General features: G+C 44.5%; 1 protein-coding gene across 14 annotated transcripts in view; it reads left to right on the top strand.

Moving 5' to 3' along the window:
• MAP2K5 (mitogen-activated protein kinase kinase 5) overlaps nucleotides 1-24,232 on the top strand; it is a 270,908-nt gene that overhangs the window by 229,881 nt on the left and 16,795 nt on the right. For 9 of the 14 annotated variants that reach the window (XM_081795850.1, XM_078448780.2, XM_081795851.1 and 6 more), the window contains one exon: nucleotides 2,825-2,870. The exons of the other annotated variants lie outside the window; for them this stretch is intronic. In XM_081795850.1, coding sequence (XP_081651976.1) covers nucleotides 2,825-2,870 — 46 coding nt within the window. The remainder of the gene's footprint in view (nucleotides 1-2,824; nucleotides 2,871-24,232) is intronic. 14 annotated transcript variants of the gene reach the window in all.

The raw sequence follows: 24,232 nt of genomic DNA, 5'->3' as shown, positions 1-24,232 counted from the left end.
GGACTTCGGGGCCTTGGGCAGATGGGGCAGCAAAGCTGAAGAAATTGTTTAAATTATGTAAACGTTATTTACACAAAGGGTCGTGAATGTACTTTAGAGGCTTTTTCCTGTCTTAATAAACAGCTGAGAATCAGGCTACTTCTTGGAGCACAGATACTGTTGCTACCCAATTTTTTTTTTTTTTTTTTTAAGAAACACACAATTTTATAGCCCCTATTGAACAGACATATGAAGCTTATTTTTATTAATGTAACCTCAAGTTACCCATAAAACTGTCTGTCACTTAGTGGAAGCAGCATAGTTTATTAATTCATCGGATTGTCAGTAAATAACTTTTATCCTTGGTTATATTTTAGACAGAGTACTGGTGTCCCATTTCAGTGAATTTTGATGTTTGAAAGACTATGAAAACATGGTTCCATTAGGCCCACTTGAACAGCTGGAGAACTGGGAGGAACCGCAGGATTTTGGTCAAAGGGGCCCTCAGAGCCTCTGGGCAGCCCCTCGACATTTGACACTTGAGGAAGGGTTCCTTTTGCACCCTCTGCCTTTTTCCCCTCAGTAGAACGAGGTCTCCTCCACCTGCCTCTTCCTCAGTCAGTGGCCCAGGCCCCGTCGCTCCACTGCCCTCCTTCTGTCTTCTCCCTCACCTCTGCATGGAGAGAGACAGAGACAGGGAGAGAAGGAAACTGGGAGCATAGCAGTGACCACCCCAAAGCAGGAGACAGAACGAACTAGAAACTGTTCTGGACATTCTGGAACTTTCTCATAACTGCCTCTACATTTCTTCCTCTCATTCACCGAATTCCATTCCGTCACCCCTTCAGAGTCCTGTTCAGTGGTGGAAAATGAACCTTTCGTTCCTGCAGTACCACGAAATGGTGCAGTCAGGAGTCCTTGCTAAACTGAAATGGTTGTACGCTGTCCCCTTCCGCTCCCCACCCCCATGATCCATCTGATGATTACACTAAAGTGAAACCAAGAAATATTCCTTAATATAAATGTCAAGCTTTATCACCTTTTTGACTAAGTGTAATATGTTACCTCTTAATAAAAATGTCTCATACAGTTTATATTCCATAGACAAATATGTGAGAAAGAGATTCCCCCCCCCGACTTTAAAAATTTTATTAACACTGTTTCTATTTATTTAAAATACTAATATAATATTCTGTAGCTTTTAAAAACTGTTTTTACCCTGCAGTCATTTTATTTCCAAAGCATGCCATGTTGGAAAAAGCACATATATTGGCTGAACACTGGACTCCTGGGCTCATTGATAATATAGAGCCATTATCCAGAAATGTGGATTAATCTCTCTTAATTTCCTTTACATGGAATTCCTAGAAACACTCAGAAGCACATCATGGGAAGGCCCCATTTTGAAATGCAGAAATTGAAACATACACCGTGCCGTTCCTAAACTGCCCGGGGTGCTGGTTTGGGCATCACCTGCCCCGGAGATATGGGGTTTGTGATCAGACGGCTGTGCATCTCGCTGTGTGGCCTGAGACCCAGTTGGGAGTGGGGATGTAGCTGGTTCTGGGCAGATGGGGAAAAGCAGATAAGAGTCTACCTTCCTTCTGCCCAAAAAATTAATCAGCTGCTGTGTAGAAGTTTTATGGAGACAGGGGGAGGGATAACCTGTGTTGAAATTTCCACAGATGTCAAGCCGAAACAGAAATGATAGTGGGTAATAGCCTTGTTTTCCCAAGAGATACAGCTACTTTGGAATGTCAGATTAGGACTGTTACCAACTCCACCGGCGAGACAGCTTGAATTACTTGCTAATGGATGCAGTATTTGAGAGGTGCATATGGTTATTTATAGGGAAGGCAAATGTCCTCGATGTCATTAATGGTTCATAACTACGGTTCTTATTTACCAAATGATCATTAAGTCTTTCTACTTAAAAAAAAAAAAAAAGGTCAGCAAATGCAGGGATTATATGATGGGTTTTCTTCTAGCTTGTTAGAGGTCGCCTTATGTAAAGAGAAGCATCTGTGTGATTTTGAAGTAATAGAAGAAGCAGTCATCTTTCATGACTTCGTGCTGCAGACACTCTGAGTTTAGCACAGATACAGCCACCAAATAGGTAGTTACCCATAGTCACGTCAGTGCCACGTATGAGTGCTTCATCGTGTAGCTGTGTACATGACACAGCTACTGATTATACGGACTGCATGTGAGACAAGCAATATTTTGTATGAGGAATGGGATTCTTTAAGTAGCTTAAACAAACTTAACTTCCCCCACGGCTATTTAATGAATATCAACTTGCATTATGTAGCCAGAATAAAAGAAAGTGGAGATAATGTTAACAGCCCATTTGTAATTTTATAGCATTATCTAGATTCCTGACGTCTTTATATATTATTTGTCATTCAGAGAAATAATGAAAGGAATAAGATGTTTTTTCATTTGACCTGATAGTCATGTTTCTTTTCTTACTACTTTATCCCAGTTACCAAAAAAGAATTATATTGTTCCCTAGATTTAAGTTGGAAATACATCGAAAACTGAGCCAGGAAGAAATATTGCCAGGGTTTTTTTTTTTCACATTTTTAAATTCATGCTTCATCTGTATTGCAAGCATAACTCTCTCTCAAAAATCTTGGTGTTTCTGATTCATGAGAGTCTCCCAAAATCTGATAATTAAAGGCCAAAATAAAAGATAGGAATCTATGCTAATACTTTGGCCAGGAATTGAACTCGTAAATTTGAAAACATTCAGATTCCAGGAGATAGAGCCAACGGTGGGAAATACAGCACAAATTTGTAAGCGATACAGATAACAATGAGGTTTTCCCCCCCCCTTTTACAGCATGCGAAAACAACCAAAAGAAAGACCAGCACCTGAGGACTTGATGGTAAGTACATATTTTTAGTTACATTAGAATTCTCTACTTATATGGCTGTGCTTAATATTCTGTTAAAAGAACCAGAATGGAATTTAAAACATCCACAGGCTCTGGAGAGGCCACATTACTTACTCCATTTGGGTAGGTGTTTGTGAAGCTCATAGCCTCATATAGTCATTTTCTACTTTTTAAAAACCTACCACTTTTTCGACACATAAGGCTGAACTGTCTTCCTTTGCCTCACACTCAAGGATCACAAGTTAATCTGGGTTACTTCCTTGTCCTCATTTGCTGTTACAGCCTCTCAGAATCTAGAGGATTGGTAACAGAAAAGAGAGTCAGCATATTAAGTTTTTAGCGCAGTCCTACAGGAAATTCTCATCGTGGCATGGAGTCCTCTTGGATTCATGTAGGATGAAATTAGATTGGCTGCAAAAGATCAAGTTAATGTGAATCTTTGGTCTTTACTCAGAAAGAGACAACTCTAAGGCTGCGGGTGCTGTGTTCTCAGCTCCAAGGCTGCTTTCTTTGATTGCAAATGACAGTTTTTAGTCGAGCAGGGAGAGGAACAGAGACGCTCCCTAGCAATTCCCAAATGGTCATTTATTTAGTGCAGATTGTTGATTTGACAGTGCACAAGATGTTAGAATAACGCTAGCATCGAGCATTAGTAAGTAATAATTATAGTCTGCTCTTTCTTACGTTTTGCTTAAACCGTTCCCTATCTTTACATTATTGCACTCAGCAAATTCCGGCCAATGTTCTGTCACCACTTTAACAATAAGCATTTTACAGATACCAGTTCAGAGGTTTTCATCCATTGTATGCCATCGTAATAAACACCCCGAGTGCCCAGACTTCTTCTGTATAATACAGATTTCATCCTGGAATATAAAATAACAGCATGTTTCCCTTTTGCATCATGAGTGCTTTCGAGGAAGGTAGTTTTCTCCTTTGTGTTACCCCCGAAGCAAATCTTCTCTTTCAGGGTAGTTTCAAGTTAAAGTTCACCCCTAAAACCTCTGCAATTTATAACTGTGCAGGTTTCATGTCTAGAATAAACTGGTCTTTTGGTGGTGACGTCTCTTTGATGGTCGGGAAATTCTTGCAGTTAGTCACATTTGAGAAAACTTGGAACAGGTTCTAGAGATGGAGACCCATTTACCTTGTACATTATTATGCTATGGCTGGATAGCTCAGCTATTAAAACAAAGGAATAGGGTTTCATAAAACAGATATCTGTTTGTAAATGCATGTTTCAGTGCTGCAATGAGCTGGCCACTTATAAATAAAACACTGCAGATCGTACGTACACCCATAAATGCATATGGATGTATGTCTTGGTAAGGAATACAACTCCAGGGCGACAAGTCATAAAAACAAGGCTAAAGGCTGAGTACTTTCAGTGCCTTAGAAGCAAGTGTATGTAAAGGTGTGTGTGTGTGTGTAGAGAGAGACAAGGAATACATATTCCGGTAGCTCTCTTTACAACTGTGCACGCTGGTGTGTGCTGTCCCATGGTTTTAATTAATAAATGACACTAAATCCATAAAATACGGGGTGCCTGGGTGGCTCCGTCGGTTAAACATCTGACTTCAGCTCGGTTCATGATCTTGCATTCTGTGGGTTCAAGCCCCACAACGGGCTCTGTGCTGACAGCTTGGAGCCTGGAGCCTGCTTCAGATTCTGTGTCTCCCTCTCTCTGCCCCTCCCCTGCTCGTGCTCTGTCTCCCTCTCTCTCTGCCCCTACCCCTCTCGTGCTCGTTCTCTCTCTCTCAAAAATAAATAAGCATTAAAAAAAAATAGACTTAGATTAGTTTAAAATATACATTAAATAAATAAAATCCTTAAAATACAATGAAAAATGTAGTCAGAGGAAGCATCATCCTATACTTAATGTAACATTTTTAGGACTGTCCTCAGTTTAAATTAAGTGGACGTATTCCCTTAGGTGCCGCACCGGTGAGGCCCCCTGGCTTAGAAAGGGTTCAGTGAGGAGGCAGGAAACTTGCAATGTGTGTGTGGCTCCTGTGGTCAAGAGGGCTGGGCCCTGCTTGCCTCTGACCGGAATATTGAGCCAAATAGGGAATGGGAGAGAAAATGGCTTGTAACTGGCTTGAGGAACCTGAGTCACATCCTAGGAGCCCAATCTTAAGGAACCAGTTTTTTCATTTTTTTCTACCATATCAATGGCTTTAATTTTTCCTTTTCCCTCTCCACCTACAACCTATTTGATGGTGCTCCCATCTGGAAACTGAGAGCATGCTCTGAAACATGAACTGTAGAGGATGTTTGTCACTGTGGGTGGGGGCCTGCCTTCCACAAAAAGAGCAGTTTATCTCCCAAGCGCAGGGACACCACCCAGCAGGGGACCGAAGTGGTCTGCACAGCTTGGGCCGCATCAACTGTGAGGCCTGCAGGACTTTCAAAGGAAGAAAATCAGAGTGGGACAGGGTGGAAATACTGAGAGTTACAGATTTGTCACCAGGGAACTCCGGTGTGGCCGTGACCACCAGTGAATACAGCGAGTCCCGCCCGAGTAAATCAGACCACAGGGAGGGGTGGGCCAGGCACATGGTGGGTGTGCAAGCAGTTTTTGTCTTTTTATTTGATGGGATGACCTTATCTGCAGAATACCCCAGCTTTAACACCATCATCTTTGCAATTTTTGACCATGTCAATCTTAAAGATGCAACGTACAGTTCAAGTTGGGCCCTTGAGGCCACTAAAATCCCAGTGTTAGGACTCATCTAGGTGTTTAGCTATTTAATTCTACTTTATGTGGTTGTTCCTAAGATGGTTATCCGTTTTTATGTTCTAAGTGGAAGCATATGAAATCTGGACCAAGAAGTTTACTTTAACGCTCACATTTTGGGGAATCTGGGGTTCATTTGAGCCGCTACACCTTTCTGGCATGTGGCCATCATGCTACGTAAAGAACTCATTCAACAGTCTTATCAGCCGCATCTGCATCATCTTCAGAGGTCTCAGAACCAGATAAATGGTTGAATTCAGCAGATATTTATAGACCATCATGTGCAAAGTCCTGTGCTAGATTCAACAGAAGATACAAGGAAGAATAAGCCACGTCCATACAGTCTTGCAGGGGACACAGCAAGTATACAGATCACTAGAATAAAGTAACTGCCATAAAAGAACAGCAGAGTCTTGTGAGGATCCATTTGGGGAAATGGGGAAAAGCTACATGGAGAAGGCAGCCTTTGAAAAGGGCCGTTAGGGGCGCCTGGGTGGCTCGTTTGGTTGGGCGACTGACTTCGGCTCAGGTCATGATCTCGCAGTTTGTGAGTTCGAGCCCCGCGTCGGGCTCTGTGCTGACAGCTCAGAGCCTGGAACCTACTTCAGATTCTGTTCTCCCCCTCTCTCTACCCCTCCGCTGCTCTGTGTCTCTCTGTCTCTCAATAATAATAAATAAAGGTTAAAAAAAATTTTTTTTTAAAAGAAAAGGGCCTTTGGAGGATGAACTGAACTTTAGTAGAGCGTTTTTAAGGGGACATTCCAGGCAAAGGAAACAGGCTCCGCAAAGCATGAGTGTGTAGACGGCCAGACTTTTTCAGAGCGTTGTGAAACCTCTGGTGCCTTTGGGAACAGAAATCATTTTGACATTGGCCTCGGGGAGTCCCAAAGCCACAAAGGTGGAATTCACCTAGGCAACACGTTCACCCCCTGGGTGATCTGTTAAGAAATTCCCCCTCTTGTAGAAGATACCCTAGTCCAAGTCTGAAAACTTTGACTTCACATAGAAGCCACGCACCCACCCACCCACCAACCCATACCTTTCTTTGTGAGTGGACTCCTATTCAAGAATAGGGAAATCCTTCACCCTTTAGTCTTTTAAGACCTATTGCATAAATCAGGAGTCAGGGTTATACCCAAAAAAGGAAAACCAGCCATGGAGGCAGCCAAGAAAGTTCAACATGCTGACGCCCACCCCCAACACACTCTTTCTGCTCCTGAGAAAATGATGCCCTTATTAAAGAACCCACTTTCAAATCACCCGGGTATAAATTGCAGGAAAGACCTATGTCAGTGCTATCCCAGTTCTGTGACGTAGGACCCGCCAACTTAGAAGATAAGTTTCCAAGCTGTAGAAACTGTGGAGACAGCAGACAGAATGTTCGCCAGGCTTCAGACAACCAGGTAGGGATGTTGCAGCTTATGTGGAGTGAGGGACAGCTGTTGCCCACCGGGACGGGTTGGCAAGAACGCAGCAAGAAGGGAGAAGACCATAACGCAAGGGTGATGGAGACGTTTTCCCCAAATGTCAATGATCAGGTTGAAGAACACAAAATAAAAACCAGACCTGTAAGTTCAGAAACAGAGAGACAGCTTGAGGTGGGAGCATGTTGAGATGGAGAGGTTCAGGTCTGGTTTGCTCTTCAAATTGTGGGTTTAAGTATTTGTGACTAAAAGGGATCTGGTGAGAGGCATTATTGAATAGAGCCTTGCTCAGGTAAGCCACGAGAATTCCTTCTGCTGAGTTAGTCTTCCTTTGGGGTTCTTTGATAGGTAAGGTCAGGCTGTGATTTAGCAGGAAAGCCTCCACACTTCCCTTCCCTTCCCTTCCCTTGTCAGCAGCTCCCCATTCCCTCCCTGCTTTCGTGTCTTCATCTGCAAAACAGAGGGGATGGACAAGATCACCAGTCCTTGACCTAGGGTCTGTGACTTCAGGAAGTCTGTTAGAGCCCCTGAAATTACATCCAACATCGTGTATGCATGTGGGGATTTGCATTCTTTCCTGAAAAGCAGAATTCATGGCTGTCATCAGTTTTTCAAACGGGACCGTGACCCTGAATGATTGTTAAGCTCCCTCGCTGCCTTTCATTCTGTTAGTTAGTGCTGTGCCGCCAGGACCAGAGAAGCAGCTCAGGAGGGAGGCATCCACTCGGAGGGTGCTGGCCTGGCATAGGGGAGAGAAGGGAAAAGCCCTCCCTGTGGGACTCAGCAGGGCTTCCCACCAGCTGTCAGGTGGCCCTTTAACCTCCCCAGCCTATCCTGAATGTGGGCCTTGACTCAGGGAGGGAGGGTAGGGGCCGTGGGCACCTCTGCAGTTACAATTTGGGTTCGGAGTGCTGTAGATCCTTCTATGCATTTAGAGTATTTCCAGAAGCTTTCCATGTCTAAGCTCTATTTAATGGAATCTATGCATAGTAAGTAATCAGGTCAGAAGAAGCAGCATCCCGGTTTGAGATCAATCGCTGGCTAATACTTTATCTAGGCCACTTTATTATCTCATGCTGATCCGATTCCCATTCTCCTCCTTCTTTGTAGCATGCACTTCGGCTGTGGTAAAAGTACGGATCACATACATATTAAAAACATATACCCATTCTATCTGTATGTAAATGCGTGAGGCACAGCTGGATATTGCAGAGGAGTTTGATTTACTAATAGTTATTATCTGTTCTAGCTGTTCAGTGGCAGAGAGAATTTCAGAGAAACAAGCTGGCGCAGAAATTGTCTTTATGCTATTACTATACTGCTCTAGTAATTGTTTAAAAACATGGGTTTTCTCCTTAGGTTCCAATAATGTCTGTTATTTTGTGCATTTCCTGGTACATTCCAGAGCAGGGCTTCCTCCTTTAGCATTTCCTCAGGTTTGGGTTTTTTTGGTTTTCAATTCAGAAACACAGAATACAGTTTGCAATTGAAATTTGACATTTTGCTTAGAAAGCAAGTAAATCGTGGGACTGGAAATATAAAAAGCAGGTGTGGGATCTTGAGGGAGGGATGTCAGTTACAATCAAAATAGTGCTTTTAGATTTTTTTTTCCCTGCTTCATCTAAATCCCAGCAGCTGCAAACTTGAAGGCATCTCATTTCTCAGAAAAGGCTTTATGTATAAGAGGTGGTATTGTTTGGGGGCTAATAAACACCAAACTGCTCCAGAAAAATCTGTTTAAACATTTAATTACTTGCAAAGAGATGTTAACTTGTTTAACTCCTCTAAATTAAATTGTCACTGGTAGCTTCTCTGCTTATCCAAACCTGATTGTAATTACATTTTCAGATAGTTTGGTTGCTTGGTCTCTCAGTTAATCAGTGGGTGTGATAAACTGGACATCTGCACAGTCCCTTTCAGAAACTGGAGAAAGCACCATGTCAGATTTTCATCTGTCCAGCACTTCAATTCCAGTGTAACTTTTGGATTTACACCAGATGGCTTTGTTCACCATTGTTAGCCCCAAACCTTTTGGCCACCGCAATAGTCAGAATGCACTGGACAGTCAAGAAGATGATTTTGTTCAGGCTGTTGCAATATGGAGAATGTTTACTAATGAGGAACGTCTCAGAGAAAAGGGAGGGGGCCAAGGTTACGGACGCAGGTAAACAGGAAGTCATCAGCCAGTCTTATGGAAGTCAGGAGGAAGGATGGAAAAGGGTCTGTGAGAGCAGGGTGGTCCTTTGTAGCTAACAAAAGAGCGGGGGAGACTTCTCATCTGTATTTTCTTTCTGGGAGCACAGGGCTCAGATAAAGTTCAGCATTACCACCACATTCCACTGAGCTCCAAGATGAGCTTCGGTTTATTTTGATCTAGAGTTTACATGTCTCCTAAGTACAGATAGGAGGAAAGGCACATTTCATCAGCCTCCTTGCATATAGTGATCATGGACCACTCTGCTTGCAATCTAAATTTTGCAAGATGCTAATGATGATTTCACAAGCAATTCTAAACTTGGGTAACATTTACTACATCTAGTATCTTACTACATCTACCACATCACCTGTGTCTTAAAGTTCATAATTTTAAAACAGACCCTTAGGGCCATACTCGTTGTGTCTGGCCGCCCATTCTTGCAGACATCATTTTCGGTTATTCATCTGGAGGTGCAAATCAGCTTATTAGCTAAGGCCCCCAGAATTTGTAGGGAGAAACCCTGGCTGGGATTGTAACTTCAGCTAAGTATTTCCTTCAAGCGCAAATAACATCACAGAAGCCTGGGGGGCTCCACACAAGGTCCAGTTGACCACCATGTAATGACTTTTTTTTTTTCAAGTTCTGAAGGCCATTAAAATCATCTGTTTGTGTCTGCTTATAAATAGGAATCCACTAGTAAGAAGTTGATTTTAGCTTTTTAATTGCACATAATTACAACGGCAGAATCACTGTCTGGATGCTTGAGATCGCACTAAATCAGACAGCTTTAATTTGAATTTTTGATGACACGTTAGCACTTCAGCAAGAACAGAGAGATTATAACCCCAGAAAACAAGCTTTGTTTTTCCACAGACGTGACTGCTTAATCTTTTCACGAGACTTTAGCAGATAAATGTGTGTGTGTGTGTGTGTGTGTGTGTGTGTATTTATATACATGCATGTAGCAAGAGAGATACAGATAGATAAAATCTGTCACTCCTTGATCATGGGGGATCTAACAATTTTAATTTCCCAGTTAAGGATAACTTTTTTCCTCCATCAGGTCAAATCTCTTAATATGGTGATGATTTGCCTGTTTAAGATTGCGGTTTTTTGAACTCCTGCCTGCAAGGCTTCTTTCTTGTTCTACTGGGCCAACTGTCATCTTCCCGGCATCACGTTCCATGGCACAATGAGGCTGTGGGGCCTTGAGCGCAAAAAGAGTTTGGTTATCCTGGATGCCGGAAAGTCGATCGCCTGGGCTGCCCTTCAGCGCTCTGCCACATTCACAGCGAGCTAAGCCGGGTCTTGGGAGTATGTTGTCACTAGGTCCTCATGTGACACCACTCAGCCTGTTGGCAGCTTCTTTGATTAGGGTGGCGGCCTCGGTTTGGAATGCCCTCCTCTCCCGTCCCCGAAGGTCTCCATCCTCCTCCCCATCCCAGTGAGTGGAGCACTCCCTGCTCTGAAGCACTCCAGAATTTATTGTCTCTCGCCTGGAACAGCACTTAATTACACAGATTACATATTCATCTTACATTCACAAGTTGGTCCATGTAGTACAGTGGTTCCTAAAGCTGGCAACTCTTCAGAATCATCCAAGTGGGTTAAAAATCAGAGGGAAAAAAACAATGCCTGGATCCCAGCCCGGATCAAAGAATCTCTGGCATTTGGGCCACGGAGCAGGTACTGTTTTATTTTTTAAAGCTCTCCAGGTGATTACAAGGAGCAGCCAGAGGTGAAACTCACTAGTTTGATGTCTTTTTTCTCCAACTAGATTGTAAGTGCCTTGAAGGAGGGTCATGCTCTCATAATTCAGCGCCTAGCACGGATCTATGCTACTGCCATTCGGGCGAGGTCTTTAATCTACTCGCAAGAAGAGAAATCACCATCACTTACTCTTTGCACGTGCCAGCCTCTCTCGTCCAGTGTAATAAAACACTGTACTAGACATCGAATAGATAGACACACAAGATAGGTCCGTTGATCTCCAAGAGCTCACACAATAAAGCTGAGGAGACTGACCCGAGAACAAGCAATCTCTGGACATTGTAACATACAATATGAGTCAGGGTGACCACACTAGGATGCATGGTCTGATCAGAGGTCTTTGTTTGACTTGCTCAGAGGTCATCTGGGTAAAATAACGTGGTGTCAAAATAAAGGAGTTTTTAAGATGTCACAGTGTTTGCAGGGATGCTATTCGAAGCATTTGCCAACCAGTTCAGCATGGGTGTGACCAATCAGGACAGGCACCAGGGTCCGGCCAGCCCACCTTGAAGTATGGGAGGAATAGCACCATGTTAAGTAGTTGTTGCTCAGCACCTGTGATCGTCGGCATGCATTCCGACCGCTTGAGAATTCGCTCCCAACAGTTAATTCCAAATCAAGAGGTCGTCAGAGAGCCAAGACCCTAGAGGAGACCACCTGGCCAGCACCATCTTTGCTTGGTTAGATTGATGGCAGGGGGACTTCAAGGTCTTTATCTATCAGCATAGCAGATGCATGCCACCCCAGCCCCTAGCTCTCGGGAATAATGGACCAAGTTGAAAAAGACCGGAGACATTTAGCCATTTGGAGGGGGAAGGGGGGAATATAAAAGGATCTGAAGCCTAGCTCTGTGATTTGGGAATTGCTGTTGAAGGCAGCAAACTTGTTTTCCTGTGAGTACACTCCAATAAATAGATGCGATTCTTATCAATAATTAATGAGTCTAACCAGGAATTTCAAGGGCTGGAAAAATATTAGAATCCTCGTATTTACAGTTGAAACCAGCTGGATTTGTTTAATGGGTTGTTTGCTTTTTAATTTGTAGCAGTTTTGAGAGAGACCTTTGGGGATCCGGAGTCTTGTGGTTTCAGTGGGGCCTTTGTAGATACACGGTTATTTGGGGGGCCAAATCTGCCTGCAGATAATTTGAGGTTCGCTTGGCCATTTAGAGACTGCCTAAAGGCAGTGGAGACATTTGGGCCTTCTGTCCTCTATTTAATTTTCAAGATTAGAATTAAACATCAGGTCTTGGTCTACCGAGAGACATTTGCCAGAGCATGGACTAGTTTCTTTCCAGTATCCTGGTTTACCATTTCTCTGTTCTCTTAATATAAATGGTCACTGATTCTGAAGTAGGAGGCTAGGTAGCATTCGTTTATTTGTGCAAAGGTTCCCTTGACACAAATAAAAATGGAATTTTCACATGTAACCCGATTAACTCTTAATTGTATGCCAGTAGCTTACGTGCGTGTCACCTCCCTCGGAAAGCTTCAGAATGGCCTGCGTCTGTTTTTAAACTGGGGGGGGGGGGGGGGGGGGAGGTGCGTTCAATTAATAGCAGGACTTTCTAATTGTGGGATTGGTGTGGCGTTGACAAAAATTTGTATAAATAGGGTACATTTTTCCACTTAAGAGGGCTGTGCTGAAACATTTTTAATTGGATTTTCATGGTGATTGACAGCATTTGATTATGACAGTAACTTTATTTGGCTGGACTGCTCTAGCCTCTTGTTGAGATTTTTCCATCAAAGCTCTTTTTTATCCTCTGAATCCCCAGCGGAGCAGCAGTCATCGTGGAAGAGCCTTTTACCACCTTTGTTGTCACCATCCCTGGTGATGATTGGGCCCAGCTGGTAGTAGAGAAGAAAATGTCCCTTTCACAAAGAGGCTGTGTCTCCCGCCTCTGCGGCTTCAATAATTTTAAGAGCCCCCAAAACCTGTTGAGGATTAGAAGTAGCTTTAGATGTGAAATGAGTGTTAAGTATTAGTAATCGGGAGATTAGGGCCCCAGGGACACCAGGAGACAAACAGCCGCAATTAAGGCAAATCTGCCGATGTAAACAAAATTTAGCAGAAACAGATGCCCTAACCATTTTGGGGGATTGATTTGAGGGCACCAAGGAATCGATTTTTGTCTTGTTTACACTTCCAAACCCCTGTGATATACTGAAAGGCGAAATATTTCATACAGCCTGATTTTAGTTAATTTTTTTTTCAGTGCCTCACAGTAGGCGCCTGTCTTCTCGCAGTGACCAGGCCTGAGTTTATTCAGCATTCACAGGGAGCAGCTAATTGTCTATGAAGGGCCCCCGTGTTTAAATGGGCTTGACAGGAATTTAAATTTTGTTTCAATCAACCCCTGTGCTCACAGCCTGCTCCAGTTTCTAATTTTTAAATTAAACATGATTTTTTTTTTTTAAGCCACAGCCTTGCCTCTGGAATACTCCGGCTCTAACTCTCGGAAGGCACGTCGGCAACCCTGGAATGCTGGTGTGTGCAGGGCCTGAGGCACCAGCTCCCGGGCTGGAAAGTTCTTTCCCCGAGGCAGGCATTTCCTCCGCCTGTCAGGGAGGGCAGCTGAGCCGGGGCTGGGCACACCGTCCTTCCCGCCTTCGGAAATAGCCCAGCTCTCCTGTGCAGGCAGCAATGCCGCGTCATCTGGAAAGTGGGTTAAGTACCAAAGAAAGGCGTAAGGGTAGATTTAGAGGGCTGGCTGAATTATAACCGGCCACACGTCTGGTACAGATATTCTACTCTCGTGAGATAAGGAGGGGACACGCTTTGGGCATCACAGGTGTTCTCTCACCATTTTTATTCGTCGAGTGTCCGCTCTGCAGAGCAGCCTGGAAGTGCCAGGAAAGCTGTATGTCAGCCCTGAATCCTGACTTCAGCCAGCTTACGGTCTAGCAAGGAACAGGAGGATAGAAACAACCAAGCACTGGACAGAATGGGAGACCCGCCAGAGGCCCTGCCTCAGCTACCCCTGCCCACCTTCGGTGCCCCTTCACCCCTCCGGTGCTCCCCCACATGCACTCTGTGCCCTGACGCCCTCACGGTGCCTGCACACATGAGGCATTCTCACATGGTTGTGTCTTTGCTTGTACTATTTCCTCACGTCCACATGGCGAGATCCTGCCGTTTCAGTAACTTTAAGAGCCCCCAGCGCTTGTCGAGGATTAGAAGTAGACTTAGATAGAAAATGAGTATTCACTCGCACAGCCTCTGAGAAGCCTCCCAGGCCTGCTTCGGGAGGGCATGACTTCCTGTTGTACGACACCCTCCCTCCCGGCAAGTGCCTCTGCTGGCACACTTCTCACACTTTGTGGCGGCAACTTGTTCACATAACTCGTAACCATCCGTAAACAAGACCACGAGTCTCTGGAGGACACCATGTCTTACCTACCTGTGTATCCTTAGCCTCCTGCCCGGTCCCTAGCCCCAAGTAGAATGCGCGCTAAATAGTTATCGAACTGGAATGATATGAATTTAACAGGTAAAAACGTCTTCTGCAGAAGGCATGATTTCTTCCAGCCAGGGTTTTCCAGGATGGCTTTGTGAATGGGTGACAAGTAAGCCAGGCCTTGCAGAACATTTATTTATGTGAGTGTATTACCTCCTGCGTGGGACACAGCTTGGGTCATAAGGGAAAGTAGCCAAAACCCATACTACAACTTATTTTCTCTGAACTTACTTGAAAGCAGTGGGAATGAGGATTGCGTGAGTCTCGGAGCTGCAGATAATGCGGAAAGGCTTCCACCCTTTAACATTTAAAAAAAAAAAGATTTCTTGTAGAGAGCGAAATTCATCTAAACATAACATTTTTTGAACACCTGAGTTTACAGAGTTCTTTCATATAAATTACTCATTTGACCTTCACACAAACACTACAAGGGTCATTCATTCTTATTCCCATTTTACTGATGTGTTAAACTGGGGCTTTAGAAAGGTTAACTGGCTTGCCTGGAGCCATGCAGTCAGGATGGACATTGGACCATTCGGCCTTAAACAAAGCTATATCTACTGGTTCTAGAGTGGGCAGGGATTATGGTTGTGAGAATTTCAGCTGAGTCCAACGATTTCTCGCAATCAAAAATAAAGCTAAACACAAATAGCCTGCAAAGAAACATGTAGGATTTCAGCAGTTTGCTTGTGAAGCCAAAACTGTTCCTCTGCTCACCTCACTCCGTATGGTCCCCTCCACCTTGGCCTCGTCCCGCAGCTGCAGGGCCATGGTTGAGGCGGGGAACTGGCGGCCACACACAGCAGCAGGCGCCTGGCCAGAGATTGAACCTCAGCGCGAAGAGGCCAAACAGGAGGAGAGAAGATGATCACCAGGAGTTTGCACTCGGTCTGTTAGTTGGCTGAAGGGAAGCTGTAAGATTTTGTGAGTTATTATTGGTTTTTGGTTTTGTCAACCTGCAGCAGAAACTGAGGGCCTCAAACCTTTTCTCCTTTTCAGTTCTACCGTCATGGTTGTAGAAGTACGCAACTTCCAAGAGATACTGTTCCTTGAGTTTGCGGGAAATTTCTTTTAATTCAGCAAATTCACTGAGCACATTCTACGTGCAGAGTGAGTTGCCAGGTGCCATTGCTAGTGCTATTCACATATGGACCGTGGACTGGTAGCAGCATCGGAGCTGTTTCTTGACCACAAGATAAGGAGCTTGTGCCAGAACATAAATCAAGCATGACTCAAAACCTCTTGTTTAATTTAGCCGACATTTGTTTGCAGCAAAACTTCGTCAGTGAAGGAAGCTGTGGGCTGATTGACATGGCATAGTTCTTATCTTGTCATAGACCAGTAGCAAGCAATTCCCAGACCAACCACTTGAATTGCAGAGCCTCAGGGAATACAGAGGAGCTTACAGTGCTGTGTGAAAGTGAGGCATTGATCTAACCCTTGCAGGGGTGCGGCAAAAGTAGCTGTTTAGTAATCTCTGTTTACAGGTGGTCAAAAATAACTAAATGAAATGAAAAAAAAAAAAAGAACTAAATGAAAGACAACGTACAGAATGGGGAAAATATTGGTAAACCATCTATCTGATAAGGGGTTAATATCCAACATATATAAAGAACTCCTTCAATTCAGTAGCAAAAACAAAACAAATAGTCCAATTAAAATGGACAAAGGACCTGAATAGACATTTTTTTTTCCAGAGGACATATACTAATGGCCAACAGGTATGTGAAAAGATGCTCAGCATCACTCATCATCAGGGAAATGCAAATCAAAACCACAGTGAGATACCACCTCACGCCTGTCAGAATGGCTTTCACCAAAAGGACAAGAGATAACAAGTATTGGCAAGGATGTGGAGAAAAGGGAGCCCTCTTGCTGTTGGTGGGAATGTAAACGGGTGTAGCCACTATGGAAAACAGTCTGCAGAGTCTTCATGCTACTGTATGGTATATTTGAAAGTTGCTAAGGGGGGTAAATTCTAAGAGTTCTCATCACAAGGGAAAAACCATTTTCTTCTTTTCATTTATATAAGATGATGGATGTGAACTTACTGTGGTAATCATTTCACAATATATATGTCAAATCAGTATGCAGTACACCTGAAACTTATAACTGCTGTGTGTCTGTTATATCTCAATAAAACTGGTTGGGGAGTGGGTAGGACTAAATGAAATAGAAGCCAAACTGGTGAGTGCCTTGAGAGACACGTGAACAAAGTAGTTAGGTCACACAGAATAGGGAGCCAGAGATCAGGGTCCATCAGGAAGGCAGAAGGGAGAGTGAGGCTGGGAAGATGGCCCATGAGTGTCTGTCCAACACAGGCATTCAGGGAAGCAGCAGGAGCACAGGCATGGAGCCATGACCTTGCTTGGTTTTGGTTTTTTTTAATATTTATTTTCGAGAGACAGAGCACATCCAGGGGAGGGGCAGAGGGAGACACATACACACAGAATCTGAAGCAGGTTCCAGGCTCTGAGCTGTCAGCACAGAGCCTGACATAGGGCTCAAACACATGAACCATGAGATCATGACCTGAACCAAAGTTGGACGCTTAACCTGCTGGGCCACTCAGGCGCCCCTGACCTTGCTTGTTTCTATAAGCATTATGGTAGAATTGGAAAGCTGGAAAGATTTGTGGCCAGACAACTGGCAGGACGTACTCTGTCCTCTGTATGTGAAGCCTGAAGAGGCCGAAGATGGGCTCTAGATCTTGAAATGAGTCTGTCATGAACATGAGACAAGAAACAGCATGGTAAACTGGAAAGAGCATTGATCAGATCAGGGGGCACCTGGATGGCTCAGTCAGTTAAGCGTCCGACTTCGCTCAGGTCATGATCTCACAGCTCGTGAGTTCAAGCCCCACGTTGGGCTTTGTGCTGACAGCTCAAGGACTGGAGCCTACTTCAGATTCTTGGCTACCTGGGTGGCTCAGTCCATTAAGCATTGGACTTCAGCTCAGGCCATGATCTCATTGTTCATGGGTTCAAGCCCCGTGTCGGGCTCTGTGCTAACAGCTCAGAGCCTGGAGCCTGCTTCAGATTCTGTGTCTTCTCCCTCCCTCTCTCTCTCTGCCCCTGCCCCGCTCGTGCTTTGTGTCTCAAAAATAAATAAACGTTAAAAAAAAAAAGATCAGAAGGGTATCAGAAGATACAACTTCAAATTCAGGTTCTGCCTCTACGTAACTAGGGAGTCAACAGTAATGTAGCTTATCTGAGCCTCAGCTTCTTCATCTGTAAAACGAGGGTGGTGATACCAATCTCAAAGTGTTGTTTTTATTTAAATAAGAATTTGTGAAAGTGTGCGTGTAAACTGTAAAGTGCTAGACACCTGTGGAACACTAAATCATTCAGCCTCTTTGGTTCATGATTTTCTCGTGTGTCTGATGTCCCTAGGCCTAAGCTACTAAGCTTCTTGGAAGTCAAATGTTTTCAGTGGAGCTGAATGTGATTTAGAACAAAGTAAACGTATTTTGGATGTTCGCAGCAAGTGTCCCGTGAATTGGACATTTTTTTGCAGGGGTGGATGGACCCCTGTGCATTTTCCTTCCCAGCCCTTGGAAAGCTTAACTTTTTGTCCTCTATCATTGGTAAAATGTAATGAGCATCTTGTTGGAGGGAATTACTGTGAAACAATCAAGTATGTGTTGTCTGTGTCTCTGAGGTGCTGTGATGGATTCAAAAAGAATATACGAGGGGCACCTGGGTGGTTCAGTCAGTTAAGCATCCGACTTTGGCTCAGGTCATGATCTCATGGTCAATGGGCTCGAGCCCTGCGTCGGGCTCTGTGCTGACAGCTCAGAGCCTAGGGCCTGCTTCAAATTCTATGTCTCCCTCTCAGTGCCCCTCCCTGGCTCACGCTCGCTCTCGTGCCCTCTCTCTCAAAATAAATAAACATTTAAAAAAAAAAAAAAAAATATATATATATATAAGAAGCATTTGTGTCCTCGAGCAGCAGACTAGACATGCCCACAGGAGACATTCAAAGAAGGCAGGATGGGCTGTGTGCCGCTGACTCACGTGGTATGAGAGCTCAGGGAGGATGGCTGAGGGGCTCCGTGGTCAGGGAGGCAGCTCGACTCCAGCTGGACCTGTAGGATTGTTGGAATTTGTCTCAGTATGAGAATTAGAAAGTGGTGGTTCAGCCAAGAGCCAGCTCCTCCCAATCCTCCACCCCTCCTTCGCTGGCTGCCAGACTTCATACATGGCCCTCTCTGAGCCTCGCATTCCTTACCTGCAGAAGTGGAGTCCCACAAAGCAGGAGATTTAAGTGAGGGAAAAGTAAGTTATACACGGGACACCTGGGTGGCTCGGTTGAGCGTCCGACTTCGGCTCAGGTCATGGTCTTGCAGTTTGTGAGTTCAAGCCCCACATCGGCCTCACTGCTTTCGGCGCAGAGCCCTCTTCGGATCCTCTGTCCCCCTCCCCTGCTTGCACTTGCTCGCTCTCTCTCTCTCTCTCTCTCTCAAAAATAAATAAACATTTAAAAAGTAATAAAACCATCTTTCTAAAAACCAAAAAAGTAAGTTACATACTTAGCACGGTGTCTGGCATAAAATTAGTGCTCAATGAATGGTAGCCATTATTTTCATCACTGCTGCTAATAACAAGAGGGAAAGTGTTTCAGGAAGAAGGAATAGCACAAGCTGAGACCAGAGGAAGCACGGGACAGTGAGGAACCCTTTGCTTTCTGGCCAAGGCAAAGAAGACCTCTGGGACAGGAGGGAGTGGAGTTAGCTGGGCAGGGCGGGGAGGGTCTGATCTAGAAGGGCTTTGCACACCGAGTAGCTGCAGGAAGCTTTTGTTGGTTCCCGAGCAGGGCAGAGGCTAGCTGAGGCTGTATACACCTGAGCAGGCAGATGGGCCACCCAGTGCTGATCTCTGCCGCTCCACATGGACCAGACTCAGCTGGACCTGACTTGTGAATAGGGATTCCTAACTCTCTGGTTCTCTCTCAGATTCCAAGAAGGTCTCCAGCCAGAAGAACAGAAAACTGACTTCAGAGCCTGTAGCTTCTTGGCAGTGTGTCATTTGTCTCTCTTTCTGCATCTTCGTTTCAGTGTCCTTTCTGTCACCATCAGGGAAAATCATTAGTATGCTAATCTGGCTAGCCGTCATTTTAACACTGACCTTTGCTAACCTGCCTTTGCAATTGCGGGAACTATGTTTGACTTCTCTAAAAGTAACCTTAAATCGTAGTCTTGTAAGAATTCCAGAGCTGTATCCTTCACTCCTTCTTCTAATGAGGTTATGACCAAATGCTCATTATAATTGCTTTAGACTCCTTTTAATTTTCAAGCTTATTAATCATAAGAAGAGTTATTTAAAATTGCATAAATTAATCTTAGATTAAAAGCCCATCAAAGCCTCGAAACAATTAAGAATAAGTAGGATTTCCCTGGGGCAGCAAGTTTTATTTTAATATTGTAGTCAGGTGGATATCAGAACCTTGAAGTATGGTAGTGATTAATGTATGCAAAATTTAAATGAGATTTTTTAAATGGCAAATCTAAATCACATATTGACCTAACTGTAGGCTTTAACTGCATTGTCTGTCATATATTTAAACTGTTTACTAATCAACATTTTAATTACAGTGTGAGCTGGCAGACCCTAGGACAAATAAAATCTCGCATTTTAAAATCTTGCCACAAAGTCTGTTATCCGAAAATCACAAGACTGTTACTGGGAAGAATGGAGGAGTGAGAAACGAGAGAGCAAACTTTCTGGGGCAATGAGGAGACTTGCCACAGACAGTCCTAGGGCGTGGGGCTGCCCGGATACTTTCCAGGCCCCAACTCTCACCTCGCGGCTCTGCTGGTCTGAGGAGGCTGCCTCTCCACGGATCTGCAGCTGGGTTTCCTTTGAAGTTGATTCATGTTTAATTAGGGAAATACTTCCCTTCGTGTGTTTGAGCCCCAGTTGCCAAGCATTATTTACTTGAACCCTGTGTAGCCCTAGGGTCCCTATGCACACCCACTTTTATGGTATGGAGAGAAGATACTTCCTGACATTTGATTGGGCCTTGGCCAGAGTCAGTAGCCTCTTTGCCTTGCCTTCTCTCCCCTACCCCCCCGCCTGCCCCCTCCAACATCCTCGATCCCTGCTGGGTTAGGCAAACTGTCCCCACTCAGGAAGGTGGCTGTGGGCTGCATCAGTCTCTACTTTACAAATATTCTCTGTCTCTACTAAAAGTAAACAGGAAGAGGGCCACCTTGAACAAATCATCACACACCCTCAAAACGCCAGTCCCCGCTTCGCGGAAAGGGGGTAATAGTGACTAACTTACCGTTTTGGTTTTTGTGAAAATCCAGACAAAATGAAGCATTTAGAGCGGATAGCATAGTAAAGAGGCTCCCCAAAGTGTTTGCTCCTACCCTCATCATTTATTTTCTAAAACTAGTTAATGCTTAAAAGTTTAAATTATGCTTAAAATTTCCAGTAGCACAGGAGAATATATAGTAAGAAGTCTGTCCTCTTCCAGCCCCTAGCAGGGTCCCCAGCCTCGCTCTCCAGGGTTAAACAGTGTTAATAGTAGTTTCTCTTGTTACTGTTCCACACCTTGCATTTTCACTTAATATATCTATCTTTAGAATCTTTCCATATCATATAAAAGTCTACCTCGTTCTTTTTTTTTTTAATGTTTATTTACTTTTGGGAGACAGAGCGCAAGCGGGGGGGGGGGGGGGGGGGAAGAGAAAGGGAGACACAGAATCCGAAGCAGGCTCCAGACTCTGAGCTGTCAGCACAGAGCCCTATGCGGGGCTTGAACTCACAAACCGCAAGATCATGACCTGAGCTGAAGTCGGAAGCTCAACTGATTGAGCCAACCAGAGGCCCCTTACCTCGTTCTTTTTAATGGCTGCGTGGTATTCCATAATATGGATGTACCATATTTCTTTAACCAGGACCCTGTCATAGAACATTTTGACCATTTCCGGATCTTTGCTGTTAGGATGGTGACCGTCTCCGTACACATCTTTGTATAGGGGGTATGGGAATGCCAGTTCCCCTCACCTGTGCTGATGCTGAAATTATCAGACTTTAATCATTGCCAATCTGATCAGTGGTAAACAGTTGTTTTACTTTGCATTCTTTTATTAAGTATGAAATTGAACACTTTTTTCCCTTGCATTTATTGACCATTTGTGATATTTTTCACATACTTCACCCCATTTTCCTGTTGGATAGGTTGTCTCTTCATCATGTTTTTGAGCCTTGATTGCCCCATCTAAAAAGCAAGGAAGATAGACATACTGTCTCTGGGCCCCTTTCTGCCTCCGTAGTGTGGGATCCAGGATCCAGGCTGTCCTTTGGGCAGCTTTTATGCTAACAAAGGCGCCCATCTGATCATGACCTTGCCGAGCCAGCACTGAGGGGTGAACTTCAAGAGGGTCGTTTCCTTCTTTTGTTTAGTTGTGTGTCTTCCTCTCTTAAAAAAGCAGACTTGGAAATTACAAGGCAGAGCTAGGATTGAACTTCCTTTAAAGCTGCCTGTAGACATCAGGAATATTTATTTCCTCTATTTGTTTTAAGCCTGGGAAGACTGTGTGGTTTTCTCAACACTGTCCTGATGGAGCCCTGACCAGCAAGCGTGCAATGCCCCTAGCCCTAATGTGCCATTAATGATAGGTTAATGTACAGTATAATGTTTTTGGGACTACGGGTTCATTACACTTCTGAGTGTGAGGTCTTTCCACAGAGCGCCCAAGGTCCCATTGCATTATATCATGCAATAAAAATACCCTTTTCATATCACACACTAATAAACTGTATTTGAAATGCTGTCTGAGGGCACTGCCGTCTTGTCTATAGGCTGTGCACGAGTGCAACAGTTGGGATGCCTTTTTTCTATTTTGTATTTTAGTTACACGGAATTCTGAACCCAGGGAAGTCTGCTCGTTCTTGGTTTAAACGAGGAAGTGAGTCAGGACTTTAGGCCTGAGGCTCAGGGGAGGGGCTGCTCAGTGAGTGGTGAGGGTCCTTAATACATTCTTCCTTACTGGAGAATTAGCAAGGTCCACAATTCTCTCTTGCCCGTCCATCCACAAGGTGTGCAGCTGTCAGGAGAGCTGGTCTAGCGTCTTCCACACTTAGCACTGAGCATACGTTAGGTGTTATAAAACTTTCCTTAGGAAAGAAGTGTGATAAGTACTGACAAGTTGAGGTCATAGATCACTGTGACCACACACCCTTTTCCATGATGGCCTCTGTGCTAGGAAGGTCACACACAGCCTTCCTCTGAGGTCGCTGCTCTCCTCCTTATTTTATAGAAGACAAGGTTCACACAACTGGGGAGAGTGGGGGGAGCTGCACTGTGGAGCATGAGACTTGCAGTCTCCTAAGAGCCACAGGTAAATGACCTGTGGGCACAGACACCAGCACTGTCACCACCTGAGACCTCAGAGTTTGCATTTGGGCCGGAGGAGCACCGTCTTTTCAAACACACATAATCCCAGAGCTCTAGGCATCCATACCTTCCTGTGAGTTGGTTTAATCAGGTGGTTTTCTTCTCAGCAGTTAGCTGGCAGCAGAGGCAATTTTGAACTTGGGAGCCTGGAAAAGGAGACTCTTCCACATCGGAAAGGGAAAGGACATCAGAATTTAGGGATGAGGCCAAGACTGGGATCAGAGGGCTCGAAATCACCTATTGCATACTTTTATCCAGGGCAGACCATGGGGTGTGCGCTTTTGTTGCGGGCTGCGGGTTTTACCAGCGGTCAGGTATGGGGTGACGTGGGAGGTCTGAACACCTGGGTTCCAGCCATCCCTGAGACTTCAGCCGCCAGAAGTCCTTACCGCCTCAGAGCTCCGTTGTCCTTGCTTATAAACAGGCTGACATCTACTTCTCCAGCGAGAGATGGTATGAAATAACGTGCAGGAAAGCACCTAATTAGGGCCTGGTACAGAGTAAGCGCTCACAATGGTCCCGATTACATTGCTTCTATTCCCATGTTCTAACAAAAGGGACAGGCTTTGGAGCTGACGTCCGGTTTACATCTCCACTAAGTCAGTCAAATCACTTAACTCTGAAACTTTTGAATCCACAAATCGGAGGTAAAAACAGTAATGCCATCCAGCTCCCTCCTGGGGGTGGTTGTGACACTGGAATTCAGATAATGAGCTTGAAAGCACTTTGTGGAATGAAAAAACCCTACTCAAATGCTGGTATCTGTAAATGTATGTATTTCTCTAAGTCAACATATTCAGACTGGGTTATCTTTGAATAAATATCCTTATAGCAGAACTAGTAAGGGCAGCTATTAAAAGGCCTCACTGCTCTCTCCCCTTCAGCACGAGGGAGCATGTCACCACAGAAACGTAGACTTACAAGAGCACAAAGCACAAGAAAGGGCAATTATTCTGTCCCACGTCTTCATGACAATGGAGCAGCGGGACGGGCAATGGCTGTGCTCCCCTGAGTTAGTGAGAGGAGAAACCAGCATGGGCTCAAGGTAGACAATACTGCTTAGGAACAGTGGTTGGAAGATCAAGGGACCATGTTGAATGGGTTGAGTTGGTCCGGAAAGTCAAGAAGATGATGGAGAGAAAAAAATCTGACGTTGCTGAGACCATTCTGCAAAAGGCTGAACCTTTTGGCTGTAGGCAAAGTCCCCTTAATTGTTAGGAGAAGAGTATTTAAGTTTCAAAGATAATTAGTTTTTCTTTTTAAGGGCTGTAGAGTTGGACTGAACCTTTTGTTTTCAGATGTGGGGACTTGGGAACACTTACATCAACCTCTCAGGGGTTAAATCTGTCTTTAGGGCTA

This window comes from Panthera onca, chromosome B3 (assembly GCF_046562875.1).
Source record: "Panthera onca isolate mPanOnc1 chromosome B3, mPanOnc1 haplotype 2, whole genome shotgun sequence".
Lineage (NCBI taxonomy): Eukaryota > Metazoa > Chordata > Mammalia > Carnivora > Felidae > Panthera > Panthera onca.
This window is presented reverse-complemented; position numbering and strand designations above follow the sequence as displayed.